The sequence below is a fragment of the Diaphorina citri genome, unplaced genomic scaffold (genome assembly GCF_000475195.1).
Source record: "Diaphorina citri unplaced genomic scaffold, Diaci psyllid genome assembly version 1.1 scaffold1318, whole genome shotgun sequence".
Classification (NCBI taxonomy): Eukaryota; Metazoa; Arthropoda; class Insecta; order Hemiptera; family Psyllidae; genus Diaphorina; species Diaphorina citri.
The window spans coordinates 1-11972 of NW_007378747.1; the positions used below are offsets into that span (position 1 = coordinate 1).

Sequence of the window (11972 nt, forward strand, 5' to 3'; positions counted from 1 at the left end):
AGGCATTTAACGCGTTTAAATTATCAGTTTGATCTCTTCAATCCGACAGCGGTTCTAGTTTCCTCTCATGAACATAATTCCTAAAAAAGTTCAATATGACACTTATGACAAAAATATCAATATTCTTTAAAATTGCAGAGAAAGTAGAATACCTACCTACATATTATTATCAGCAAAGACCTTTTTTTTAGTCCTTGTAAGTATCTATATATATATATATGTAATATTACTTTTATTAGGCAGGTTTTCAACTTAATTAGAGCTGTGTACAAGGTGAATTATTGTTACCAGAAAAACAATGTTTGTCACTGAAGAGGATGCTGAGCTAATAAAAGATTTTATGCAACTAAGTACGTATTAAATCAACAAAGGCTAAATACAACCTATCTTCCCATAATACTGTATTTTTTCAGACGTGATTCGGAAAATGTTTAACGTTTTTAATTAGGTATTTTGTTTTAATTAATTTATGAAGCTCCGCCATAAAAATAACATTTTCCGATGCCTATTTTGTGTTGATTAATTCCTGAAATCCAGTATTTTTTCAATTTTAAAAAAGCTAGCGTTAAAACGATCAAAATTCATAAAATTACTTTCTACTTTTAAATGAGTTATTTTTTATTATTTCTAGATTATGCACGGAAAAATATTCTTGATGTCCACTAAGTTTTAATTCTCAGCTCGTCAAGGCAACGACTTTAATTCAAGGTAAAGTTTTTACGGTAGTATCCAGTTCGAATCCAGTACGAAGAGGGACAACTGTTTTTAGCAAAATTGTTGGGATAGACTTGTTTGCAAGTTATCACCAACTTTTCCCTTACTACTGCGATTACATTAAAATATACGTATACAGTAGTACGTACAAACTTGTAGGTAGTAGAGTAATATCAAAAACAAAAGTATTATCATTTCCGACCAACATTTAATTTTCAGATCGACTAAAGAACTATGCTCGGTTTCAACCACCTCCTATCGCTTCTTCTTTCCCTCTTCGTAATCACAATTAAAATCCCAAGCTCCGAGAGTGGCAAGTTAAGTTTTGGTGCCCAAGGGAGGGGCAGTGTGAAAGATGTACCTTATTTGGCGTCTCGAATGCCCATCATTATCAGGTACCCGCCCAAATCTGACGTGTACGATACTTCTATCCCGGAAAACGTAAGTTTAGAATAGAATAGTTATATTTTCTTTTCGGAATTTCCCCTTCCCTAAGCTTCCCCTCTTTTTCCTATGGTTTGGTGCAGGCGCTATCACGCCAAAAGAGGGGAAACGAGCTTCAGAAAAGGGGAAATTGGAGTGAAAATTTCTTCTACCTTCTACCCCAGTAGTCTAAATAAGGTCTCGTATAGCTGACGAGATAATAATACGTTTAGGGCTTTCTTGAGTGGATAGAGGCTAGAGAGAGTGGCTGATAATTATACTCTTGAGTGCATGGAAGGAGTGAGGTTAACACCGGAAGCGTTCCTACAACTTAACCCTTACAACTATATTATTAAGTGGTCAAAATTCTCAAAGAAATGAAGACAAAATTCCAAGCCTCGGCTGGGATTAAACTCGCGCCCTGTTTACCAGTTGAACACCTTTGAACTACGCTACCAAAAAGGTCACATTAATCAAATTCTCAAAGAAATGAAGATAAAATTCCAAGCCTCGGCTGGGATTAAACTCGCGCCCTGTTTACCAGTTGAACACCTTTGAACTACGCTACCAAAAAGGTCACATTAAAAGTCAGCATACCTAAAAACATACAATTCAATATATTATTTCAATATATTGGACAATTTTTAAGGATTTCCCTATAGTAGCAGCTAGTGATGGGTAAATACCCGGGTACTTATTTTTGGGGTAAACACCCTGGGTATTTACCCGGGTAAATACCCAATTTTTATAAATACCCGGGTATTTTCAAGAAGCGCCTCAGTCGAATTGTGCCCGGGAAGTGGGATAACGGTACATCCTAGAAGAAAAGTGTAAATGTATAGAATGTAAGAAATAAAAATACAAACAACTTTCTAATTCATTGTTCTTCACAAAAAAATACCGGAAACGAGATATTGTGAGAAAACCTCAAATCAAGTGACGATGTTTTTTGTTTATTTTTCTTCTTTTTTTAAAATTTAGCTTAAATCTGTTTCCCCCTCTTCCCCCCATAATATCCGGACCGTAGTTCTTGTTGAGCACTAGCACAACTTAACGCCCCCCAGGGGACCCACCCTGGGGGTGGATAAATACCCGGGTAAATACCCAATTTTTATTTACCCACCCAGTGGGTATTTACCCACGACCCATCACTAGTAGCAGCATATCCCAAAAACGGGATCAACCATTATGGGATAACGGTACATCCTAGAAGAAAAGTGTAAATGTATAAAATGTAAGAAATAAAAATACAAACAACTTTCTAATTCATTGTTCTTCACAAAAAAATACCGGAAACGAGATATTGTGAGAAAACCTCTTTTTTGGCCGCCATTAATTCATTGTTTATAAGATAAAAAAAAATTACCGGAAACGAGATATTGTAAGAAAACCTCTTTTTTAGCTGCCATTTTGGAGAAATCATTACGGCACGGGATTACGGTACATCCTAGAAGAAAAGTGTAAATGTATAAAATGTAGAAAACAAAAATACAAACAACTTTCTAATTCATTGTTCTTCGAAAAAAATTACTGGGAACGCGATATTGTGAGAAAACCTCTTTTTGTCCGCCATATTGGAAAAATCATTACGGTACGGGATTACGGTACATCCTAGAGAAAAAGTGCAAATGTATGGAATGTAGAAAATAAAAAGACAAACAACTTTCTAATTTATTGTTATTAGAAAAAAGTTACCGGAAACGAGATATTCTCATGCGAACTTTTCAGGGCGCCAGAATAATCAAGTCCTCTCATTTCGAATTTGATTATATGCTAGGAAGAAAGATCACTTTCTTCTGTGCGAACTTTTCAGGGCGCCAGAATAATCAAGTCCTCTCATTTCGAATTTGATTATATGCTAGGAAGAAAGATCACTTTCTTCTGTATGGCCGAAGGATTTCCTAGGCCTCATATTACTTGGACTAAAGATGATATAGAGCTTACGTTTCATAAATACTTTCAGGTGAGATGACCTATTAGATCTTGATATTAAGTTACTTAAAAATCTATACTTTGTTGAAATTTTATGTCTGGAAAACACAGAAAAATTCAATAATAATTAATAATACACTTGAAATAATAATAATTTGTATGTTGTAGCAATGAAGCTTTTCAATTTTGAGTGTACAGTCAAAGGTGGGAAAAAGGAAGATATTTTTATTCTTTCAAACCAACAACTATGGGTCAGTTATCTCATATTTTTACAATTTCCAGGTGCACACAAGAACCTCAGTTATTTCATCACAATAACGTACTGTACGTATTAAGGTGTGTCCACACATAGTCGGTTGTCGATCGATGTGGGATTATGGATCGAGAACCGTCGACTACGTGTGGACATACCTTTATACACTCTTTTCTGATTATTTCAGGTACATGAGTGGTTTTTGGGCAATAATACTATCAAGTCCAAAATGGAAATAGATCCAGCAACTCAGAAAGATGCCGGTTACTACGAGTGTGTCGCTGACAATCCGTTTGCCATTGATAGAAGAGGGTTCCGAACAGATTATGTACTTTATGATGGACAATAGGGGAAAACTTACAACATGAATGTCCTAAGGACCTAAGGTATCACAGTAAGGTTACCTTTTGAGAGGTAAAATTGTGATAGAATGATGGGATTTATCTCGTTTGAATAAAAAATTCCATACATTATTTCCGTTGATTTATATATATAAAAAAATATTATTCCGGTGGGTAGCATTCATTTTGAGTAAACTTTATGGTAATTATCTGTGGAAAAGTAAAGCTCCTTTTTGTATTCAACCTAACACTAATCACTGCTCTAATCGTGAAAACTCCTTCTTGCGTTTAACCTAACCCTATAATAACCAGGGTCACTGCTTGTTTGTGCCAGTTCCTTTGGTAGCAATATTCCACGGACGTGACTTCTGAACAAGTACCAACTTTATTATCCTTATAAACAAGAATCATCCCAAAAGGAAATTTAGCTAAAAAGAAAAAATGTGTCTATTTTTGCAGTAAGGATGTCCTGATATCCAGGTTATGATTGGAATCTCATCCCTCTGTGACAAGTTCTCTTAACTTCTGAGAAAAAAAGCAAGGGTGAAAAACGAGCTTAAAACCCAACCTCAGTGGTGCAGTTGTTAATGCATTGGACTTTGGATCTGGAGGTTGGTGGTTCAAGTCCAAGTCAAGTCATAAAATTTATCTAGGTGTAATAATCAGGGATTGATATTTGTGACAAGCATTTCAATATGCTTAACACAATTAAAAATTCCTGTTAAACTTGAAAAATTCTTTCTCCCTCTAGGTATGTCAACTACTGTATGAAATACATCCATATGTTGCTGGCACACAAAATCAAAGTGATCATGGTCTTTGATGGAAGACATCTGCCTGCTAAAGAGGCCACAGAAGAAGACAGAAGAAAGTAAGTGCCCTCTTAGAGCCCTACATCCTCTTTAGGGTAGATCCTTACCATTTAAAAAAGGAAATATTAATTACTGTAGTGGCTAGTGGCGCTGGCCAGAGAATATAATTTTTGTCAGTCTGGTTCCAATAAAATTTGAGAGCAATAGCTCTCGGCTTTGCCAAGTTTTCCCTTCAAATTTGTGTAATCACTTTAGGACATAAAAGTCTAAGATGACCAGTCAGGGAAACTCCACTATTAATTACTGTAGCGGCGCTGGCCAGAGAATATAATTTGTGTCAGTCTGGTTCCAATAAAATTTGAGAGCAACAGCTCTCGGCTTTGCCAAGTTTTCCCTTCAAATTTGTGTAATCACTTTAGGACATAAAAGTCTAAGATGACCAGTCAGGGAAACTCCACATTACCTACTTACCTACGTTTTTTTTTTAGATACTTGGGTAAAGGAACTTCATTCTTCAATCTAAATACTTCCTGTGCTTCAATATGGCAATAGGTTGAGTATTTTGTCCAGTTAGTTGGCCAGAATCAATACAAATCAATAGCTATGCAGAAATACATGTTTTCCCAAGTGGACTGGAATTTTACTGGATGCCTGTGGTATTCACATGAGGGCAGTTACTGTACTGCTTACAGCCCTCTTGTCTTCTACTCATTATAGCAATAGTTTTGGATGTATTTTCAAACTTGTAAGTAATGATTTTTTTTTTTTTTTTTTTTTTTCAGGAAGCGAGATAGCCACAAGGCAAAAGCTGCTGAACTTCTCATTCTGGATCGTGGCAGTGAGGCTCAGTCTCATCTCAGACAAAGTGTCGATGTTACCCACAAGATGGCTCTGAATGTCATTCAAGCATGTCGGGCCAGGGGTGTAGATTGTATTGTGGCCCCATTTGAGGCTGATGCTCAGATGGCTTATTTGAATATTGCCGGATATGCTGACTATGTGATAACAGAAGATTCTGATTTGCTTGTGTTTGGAGCAAAGAAGGTAAGAGGAAGTCTGGTCCATGATCTTTCAAAATAACATTTTCAGTCTGTCTTTACTAGCGCTTCTCACGACTTTACCTTTAGCCACAGGTCGCTCAAATTATGCAGACAGCTTCGATATTTTATGATGATCAAAAGTGTCCGCGGGCCGCACCTCGAGAAATTTACGGTTCAGCCGCTATTTAAGAAAAAGTTTTTGAAAAAGCTGAAAAAGAGTTCGCAATTCTCAGGGTTTTAGATTTCGTCCAATATGGCTCGAACTTGGCACAGAGATTGGAATTATGTAGATCAAAAATATCCTTGGGCCCAAAATTGTGTTTTAAAATTCCTTGCTTGGAAATTGTTTAAGTCTAATAGGTAAGACTTGGAGGGGAAAAAAGGTTGTAGGAACCCACAATTTTTATTTTAGGTTGCTCTTTTGGGAAATGTCATTAATTCATCTACTTCAAATTCTTTCATCTCCTCAGATTATTTACAAGCTAGACCTCTCTGGCAACTGTTGTTTTATGGACCGGGAGAAGCTTCCGTCTGCTCTCAAAATGCCCTTGGCTAAATTTACTGACGCCAAATTCCGGTACATGTGTATTTTATCTGGCTGTGATTACTGGACTGGCATCAAAGGCATGGGACTCAAGAAGGCAAAGGATTATGTGTTCTCTATTATGGATCCAGACTTTGAAAATGTAAGTAAGGAACTAGCGCTTCTCATACCTTTAGTCACAGGTCGCTCAAATTTTACAGACAGCTTCGATACTTTATAATGATCAAAATTGTCCGCTGGCCTAGTCTCGAGAAAAGAGACTCCTCTTTTAGGGCCTAGCTTTTACGAACTGCCCTACAGTGACGCTACAAATGTTTAGCTTGCTAACAGAACTCGAACCCTAACCCTTAGATTTTGAGTCCAACGTCCGTATTTCCCAGTGTGGTGAAAGTATATTCTACTCAACTGTGTACAATTGTACATACTGCTGGACAATTAGGGTTCAAATCAGTACTCTTGTTTAATCTAAAAATAAAAATCCAATAATATCTTGTTCTTTATTTTACAGGCCTTGCGCAAAATCAACGTCTACGGAAAAATCGGATCATATGTGAAAATCACTAAAGAGTTCCTTACTAGTTTCCATAACACCAACTTGATGTTCCTTTATCAGCCCGTATACGATCCTGTCTCTAAAGAGGTTAGTATAAGAACCTATGATGCTTTATTTCGACCGTTCAGGTAGGGCAGGTAAACAGGTGTCTCCTTTTTCAACATATTGATGTAGCACCGCTTTATTGGGTATTCTTTTTTCCTGATACATGTGGTAAGATGCATTAAATACTCAGCAGAAACAACAAAATTTTCTGGTACAGATTTTCTCATTCTACTAAAATAGGAAGGTGAACTTTTGGGACCTCGTTATAAGTCAATGCGATAGAAAGAATGCTTCAAATATGGATTTGAAGAGAAAAAAAAAAACTTTTTGTAATAAAATAATGTGATCTTTCTTTTGAAGGTGGTGCCCCTCAACCCTTTGGAGTCAGAAATGAGGGACGAAGTCTTCTCTCAGCTGTCACTGAAAGAGCTCGAGCTTCCTAAGGATCAAGCATTCCAGCTAGCTCTGGGAAATCTCGACCCATTCTCGTTAGAAGAAATGGACCAGTGGAATCCTGACAGTGAGGTAATTTAAAAGTAATTTGTAAATTGTAATTGTAAATATGTATTGACTTTATTGTGTATGTGTACATGTAAATTTTGCAGTGATCAATTAGTTGGTTTGAATTTTAATTGTAATTGTAAATATGTATTGACTTTATTGTGTATGTGTACATGTAAATTTTGCAGTGATCAATTAGTTGGTTTGAATTTTATGTAAAATGAACGAAAAAGGATACAATAATCCCTGATTAAACTCAATCAATTGACCGATGTCGATCGACATCGACTGAACCGTCCACACTGCCTCTACAACCTCGTCGATCGACGTCCGGTCGACTATGTTTGCACACCATTACAAGGCAGAGCGCTACTCTTCAAGCTAACTAGGTTGGCTAATTAGACTAGAAATACGCGCATCGAGTGGAAGCGCCTTTAGGCACCTGTTTCTCACTTATCTGGAAGCACCTGTGCTGTGCCTTACTTATTTGATATTTTGCAGGAGAATCTTCCAGTAACCAGTATCTGGTCTAAGCAATATGAGAAACCCTGTGATCGTCATTCCAGTGAGGAATCTGTCTCAGAACCTCCAGTGTTCCAGAAACTGAAGCCTGTAGCCAGCTCACCTCTCAAAGGTAAATGTTTACTTTGGTCATAACAATGAAGGCCCGTTCCCACTTTTCGTGAGTTTCATCCGTTTTTTTTTTTCCGAATGTGCTGTAGGCAATGTAATTTAAATGAGTGTTAACACTTACGCACGACATGATTTTTTTTCCGAACGACAAGTGGGAACTGGCCTTAACACGTATTTGTTTGTTTGTTTGTTTGTTTGTTTGGGGTTTAATCTCACTGTACAACAGCTAAGGTCTTAAGTGACGAAGGTTTTACCCTTCATTCGGCGACAATCTACCCGCCTGATATTAACCTCACCCAGCCCAAGTGGGGGCCGAGAAAAGCTAGCATGAAATTGTCCAGATAGTCACCCATTCGGATAAGGCTGTAAATTCAATTAAAAACCGACTTATTTTCGGTGTTTTCGAAAAAAACTGAATGATTAGTGGACTAATTGATTTAATATTTCAGAGCGACCAGCCAGTAGAAGTATATCATCTCAAATCAGTGTTGAACGAAACATAAATGGTGCTCAATCTCCTCAGAATGGTTTTCGAACTCCTGAAAAAATGGCTGGGAAAAGGAAAATCGATGAGACTGGTAAGTTATTCATTAAGATCGATAGGATGATTCTGAGGTCGCTCTCAACCTCTTGAAATATCTTTTCATTCTGACTTTTAGTCCACTGTCTTTTGACGTTAATATGTTGAGATCTTTATTTTATTTTTATTTATTTTTTTAAACCTAAATGAGGTAAGTACTTAATCATAAAACCTGTATTATATCTTACCAATGAAATATCTATAATAAATAATAAGATTAATAAGGCTTTAAAATATAACAAGGCTTAAAGGAACTTTTCAATCTCATCTTAGCAGTATAAAATTGACGTAGGTATAATTCGTGAAAAGTAGGAGGATATTTTTTGTGTAGCTCTGCAGTGGACATAGGGATGTAATGTACACAAATGTTAATGTGTAGGGATGTTAAGAGAAATATAATACCTAGGATATGCAGGTGCTTTTCTAGATGAGTTAAGTTCAGAACACAATTATTGTACCTACATTAATTAATCGTGCTTTCTTAGGTTGTACGAAATAAGTTGTCTTCTAAATAAAGTGTAAATTGCTGTTCAGAATTTTATTTACGAAACTCTATTATGGAACTTTCCTTGGCAATGGAATGATAATTCTAATAAATAAAGCTGAACAGACCCTTCCAAATAGGTAATTCATATTTCGCTAAGAGTTCATTAAACTTTCAAATGTAATCCTTGAATAAAGATCATAAAATATTTATTATTGGTAGAAACAATCATGATCTAAACTCTAAAGTGACTAATTAAAGAATGGACCTATGAACTTTGGCTTTCATCACTTCTTGTTCTCCTGCTATAATGTACTCAGCTGTTTAAAGCTTTAAAGAGCTGTTATTTTCGCTCACCCATGTTGCTAAATTTTGTACCTGCATTTTAGATTGTGGGAATTGATCATAAACGTGTTACCTATGTACTAAGTTTTTTCCCAAAATTGGAATTCCATACCGTTAATTGAACACATAAAAAACGCGAAAAATTCGCAAATTCTCACCTATTTCAAAATTTACCCACATGGAAAATTTACTTTTCAATATTCGTATACCTTGGTATTTTACACATTTGTCGCACTATTTCTGCCCTTGACTCGTTAAATCGACCGTTATTTCATCTACCTGTGTTAGTGGGCATGTGAAAAAATGGAGAATTTCGTTTCGAGAGATAATATTTTACAGAATTCACGTACCCTCTCTTTCTCTTTCCCCAAATTTGCTCTGGTCAGTTTTTAGCATGCTCTGTAAAATGCTGAATGGGCACATTGTAGGCAGGTGCCAAAAAAAGGGGGAAAATCATTTTCCACTAAAATTGAAACATTTATAATGAACAATTTTCGGACCAGACTAGATTTTTTTTTCTCTCACAGCTACGAGTGTTGTTGATAAAATTGTGATTTCAAAATAAAATAAATGGACCTGTCTTGTCTAATACGTAAATGTCTACTAAATTTACTCGCTAATATAAATCTGAATAATCAAGAGAAAACACTGATTAATTATCAGGAATATACCTACCTATTCCTATAGGTTTACAAACATATTATACCTACCTTCACACAAATTATAAAGAAACAATATTGTTTTGGGGAAAGAAAAAAAATGTGTTTTTTTGATGCCAAGTTCAAATTATTAACGTACGTACGTTACGTACAGACCATGGGCTAAAAACCACTTTTTTGGAATCAGGGGACCCCAAAACGGATATTTCCACCCATTTCCCGATTTTGAAAATTTGGACCGATTGCAATACTTTCATTACTAGTATAGCTCGCTATACTGTAGTAATAGAAAGTAAAAACAGATAAACGAAATACAGTCGAACCTGGATAAACGAGAATCCAAGGGACTAGCTCATTTTTTCGTTTAAGGCGGTTTAATACAACATTTTCTCGTTTATAAAGGTTTAGCAAAGTGGAAGAGCAAACTGATGAAAGCATGACAAATTTAAACAAGTTAAGAACAAATTCTGATTTATAGAGGTACCTAATTTTAAAGTTAAAAAATGCGTCCCGAATTTTTTCTGGGACAAAAACGGAAATTCGGGACAAAACGCCCCAAAGTGAAAAACTGAACGGGACGCCGGGACACCCCCTGAAATTCGGGACTGTCCCGGCCAATTCGGGACGTTTGGCAAGCCTACTTTACTTATACGTATTGCGTAGATTCGTAGAAGCTTAACCCATCCTTTAGGGCTGTCGGCCCCTACACCTAAGCCTCGGAGTGGGCTTTTTGTGTATGAAAAGTGTGGTACCAGTCCTAACTGTCTTATATTCTTCTGTGCACAGGTTCTTTGCAAGATTTACTGTAGAGAAGGCTCCCAAGACCACTCCTACCTCACAGACTGCCGGAAATACATCTACCTCTCAAAGTGTTCAAGGAACGAACCCGGACGCAAAGTCCTCCAAGGAAGAGGTAAGTAACCGACCTTAGTGGTTAGCGCGGCGTGATACCAGTCCTAACTGTCTTATATTCTTCTGTGCACAGGTTCTTCGCAAGATTTACTGTAGAGAAGGCTCCCAAGACCACTCCTACCTCACAGACTGCCGGAAATATATCTACCTCTCAAAGTGTTCAAGGAACGAACCCGGACGCAAAGTCCTCCAAGGAAGAGGTAAGTAACCGACCTTAGTGGTTAGCGCGGTGGACTTCGGATCTGCAGGTTGGTGGTTCGAGTCCAAGTCTGGTCATAAAATTTAACGATTGATGGGAGAACGACATTTTTCACAAGCTTGTATGCTGAACACAATTTCAATTCATTGCAAGTGAGCAAATTTTGCAGAGAACGCGGACTTAGTAATGCTGTGGTACCCACAAATATCGTGAAAAGGTGCTTAGCTTCAAATATAATTAATTATGTTTGTTGAGTAAATCGATCAAAATTAAAAGGTTCATTTATTCTCTGCGAGCCATGACAGCCATGGATAGAACAGAATAGACATCAAAGATTCTCCTGACTGTCCTCTCTGTTCCTTAAATCTTCTTATGAACTCTCCACAATTATGTTTGTTGAGTAAATCGATCAAAATTAAAAGGTTCATTTATTCTCTGGGAGCCATGACAGCCATGGATAGAACAGAATAGACATCAAAGATTCTCCTGACTGTCCTCTCTGTTCCTTAAATCTTCTTATTAACTCTGTTCACCTCTTTTCTTGTCCTACCTTGGAAGCCAGCATAGACATTGTAGAAAAATATCGGAATGCGCGCAAGAAAATGACCTAGTGGTCAATTCTTGACATTAGATAACCACAACATTTTTACTCTCTAATCTGTTTCAGACTTCTCCAAAAGTTCCTGCAATAAACGCCTTTGCCAAAATGATGGAGAGACAAGTTGTTTGTAGTTAGGATGAATTTGAAAACCAGCTCACTTATGAATTTGATGACAGTACCTGAATTTTATATCAGTTGTTCTTTTTACTTTCTATTTATACTGATGTTTTTCAAAAGTGATTTTGTGCCTTATTGTCTTTGTGTTTTTGTGTCACTGCCTTTATTGTCTGTGTTATGTTATAATAATTGTGGACAATTATCTTAATTTTCCTTTTTCCAATTATTATAACCTCTGATGTTTTTCAAAAGTGATTTTGTGCCTTATTATGTCTTTGTGGTTT

The 11972-nt window shown here is 36.6% G+C and overlaps 2 protein-coding genes across 4 annotated transcripts; both read left to right on the plus strand.

Annotated features, from left to right (window-relative positions):
- Positions 1 to 9: 9 nt before the first annotated feature.
- LOC103515318 (immunoglobulin domain-containing protein oig-4-like) lies at positions 10 to 3811 on the plus strand. Of its 3 annotated transcripts, XM_026828052.1 has the most exons (5): positions 10 to 448; positions 632 to 708; positions 934 to 1155; positions 2951 to 3100; positions 3510 to 3811. In XM_026828052.1, the coding sequence occupies exons 3-5, from the start codon at positions 949 to 951 to the stop codon at positions 3669 to 3671; spliced, it is 519 nt and encodes a 172-aa protein (XP_026683853.1). In that variant the 5' UTR covers positions 10 to 448; positions 632 to 708; positions 934 to 948; the 3' UTR covers positions 3672 to 3811. The 3 variants fall into 3 exon arrangements, with proteins under 3 accessions (XP_026683853.1, XP_008478481.2, XP_026683854.1); XM_008480259.3 differs by having other exon boundaries at positions 10 to 708; XM_026828053.1 differs by lacking the exon at positions 632 to 708.
- A 293-nt stretch (positions 3812 to 4104) lies between these two features.
- Positions 4105 to 11915, plus strand: LOC103515320 (exonuclease 1). Its single transcript, XM_008480260.3, has 10 exons — positions 4105 to 4121; positions 4415 to 4534; positions 5258 to 5519; positions 5986 to 6201; positions 6568 to 6699; positions 7018 to 7182; positions 7660 to 7792; positions 8241 to 8406; positions 10646 to 10772; positions 11638 to 11915. Exons 1-10 carry the CDS (start codon positions 4105 to 4107, stop codon positions 11704 to 11706), a joined length of 1407 nt encoding a protein of 468 aa, XP_008478482.1. The 3' UTR covers positions 11707 to 11915.
- The last annotated feature ends 57 nt before the right edge of the window (positions 11916 to 11972 follow it).

Excerpts from the sequence above, each read along its gene's own strand:
- LOC103515318 (XM_008480259.3), top strand. The coding sequence starts at position 949 with ATGCTCGGTTTCAACCACCTCCTATCGCTTCTTCTTTCCCTCTTCGTA. Across the intron at positions 1,156-2,950 it reads ATACTTCTATCCCGGAAAAC|GGCGCCAGAATAATCAAGTC; the intron begins GTAAGTTTAGAA and ends CGAACTTTTCAG. Across the intron at positions 3,101-3,509 it reads CGTTTCATAAATACTTTCAG|GTACATGAGTGGTTTTTGGG; the intron begins GTGAGATGACCT and ends TGATTATTTCAG.
- LOC103515320 (XM_008480260.3), top strand. Across the intron at positions 4,535-5,257 it reads ACAGAAGAAGACAGAAGAAA|GAAGCGAGATAGCCACAAGG; the intron begins GTAAGTGCCCTC and ends TTTTTTTTTCAG. Across the intron at positions 6,202-6,567 it reads TGGATCCAGACTTTGAAAAT|GCCTTGCGCAAAATCAACGT; the intron begins GTAAGTAAGGAA and ends TTTATTTTACAG.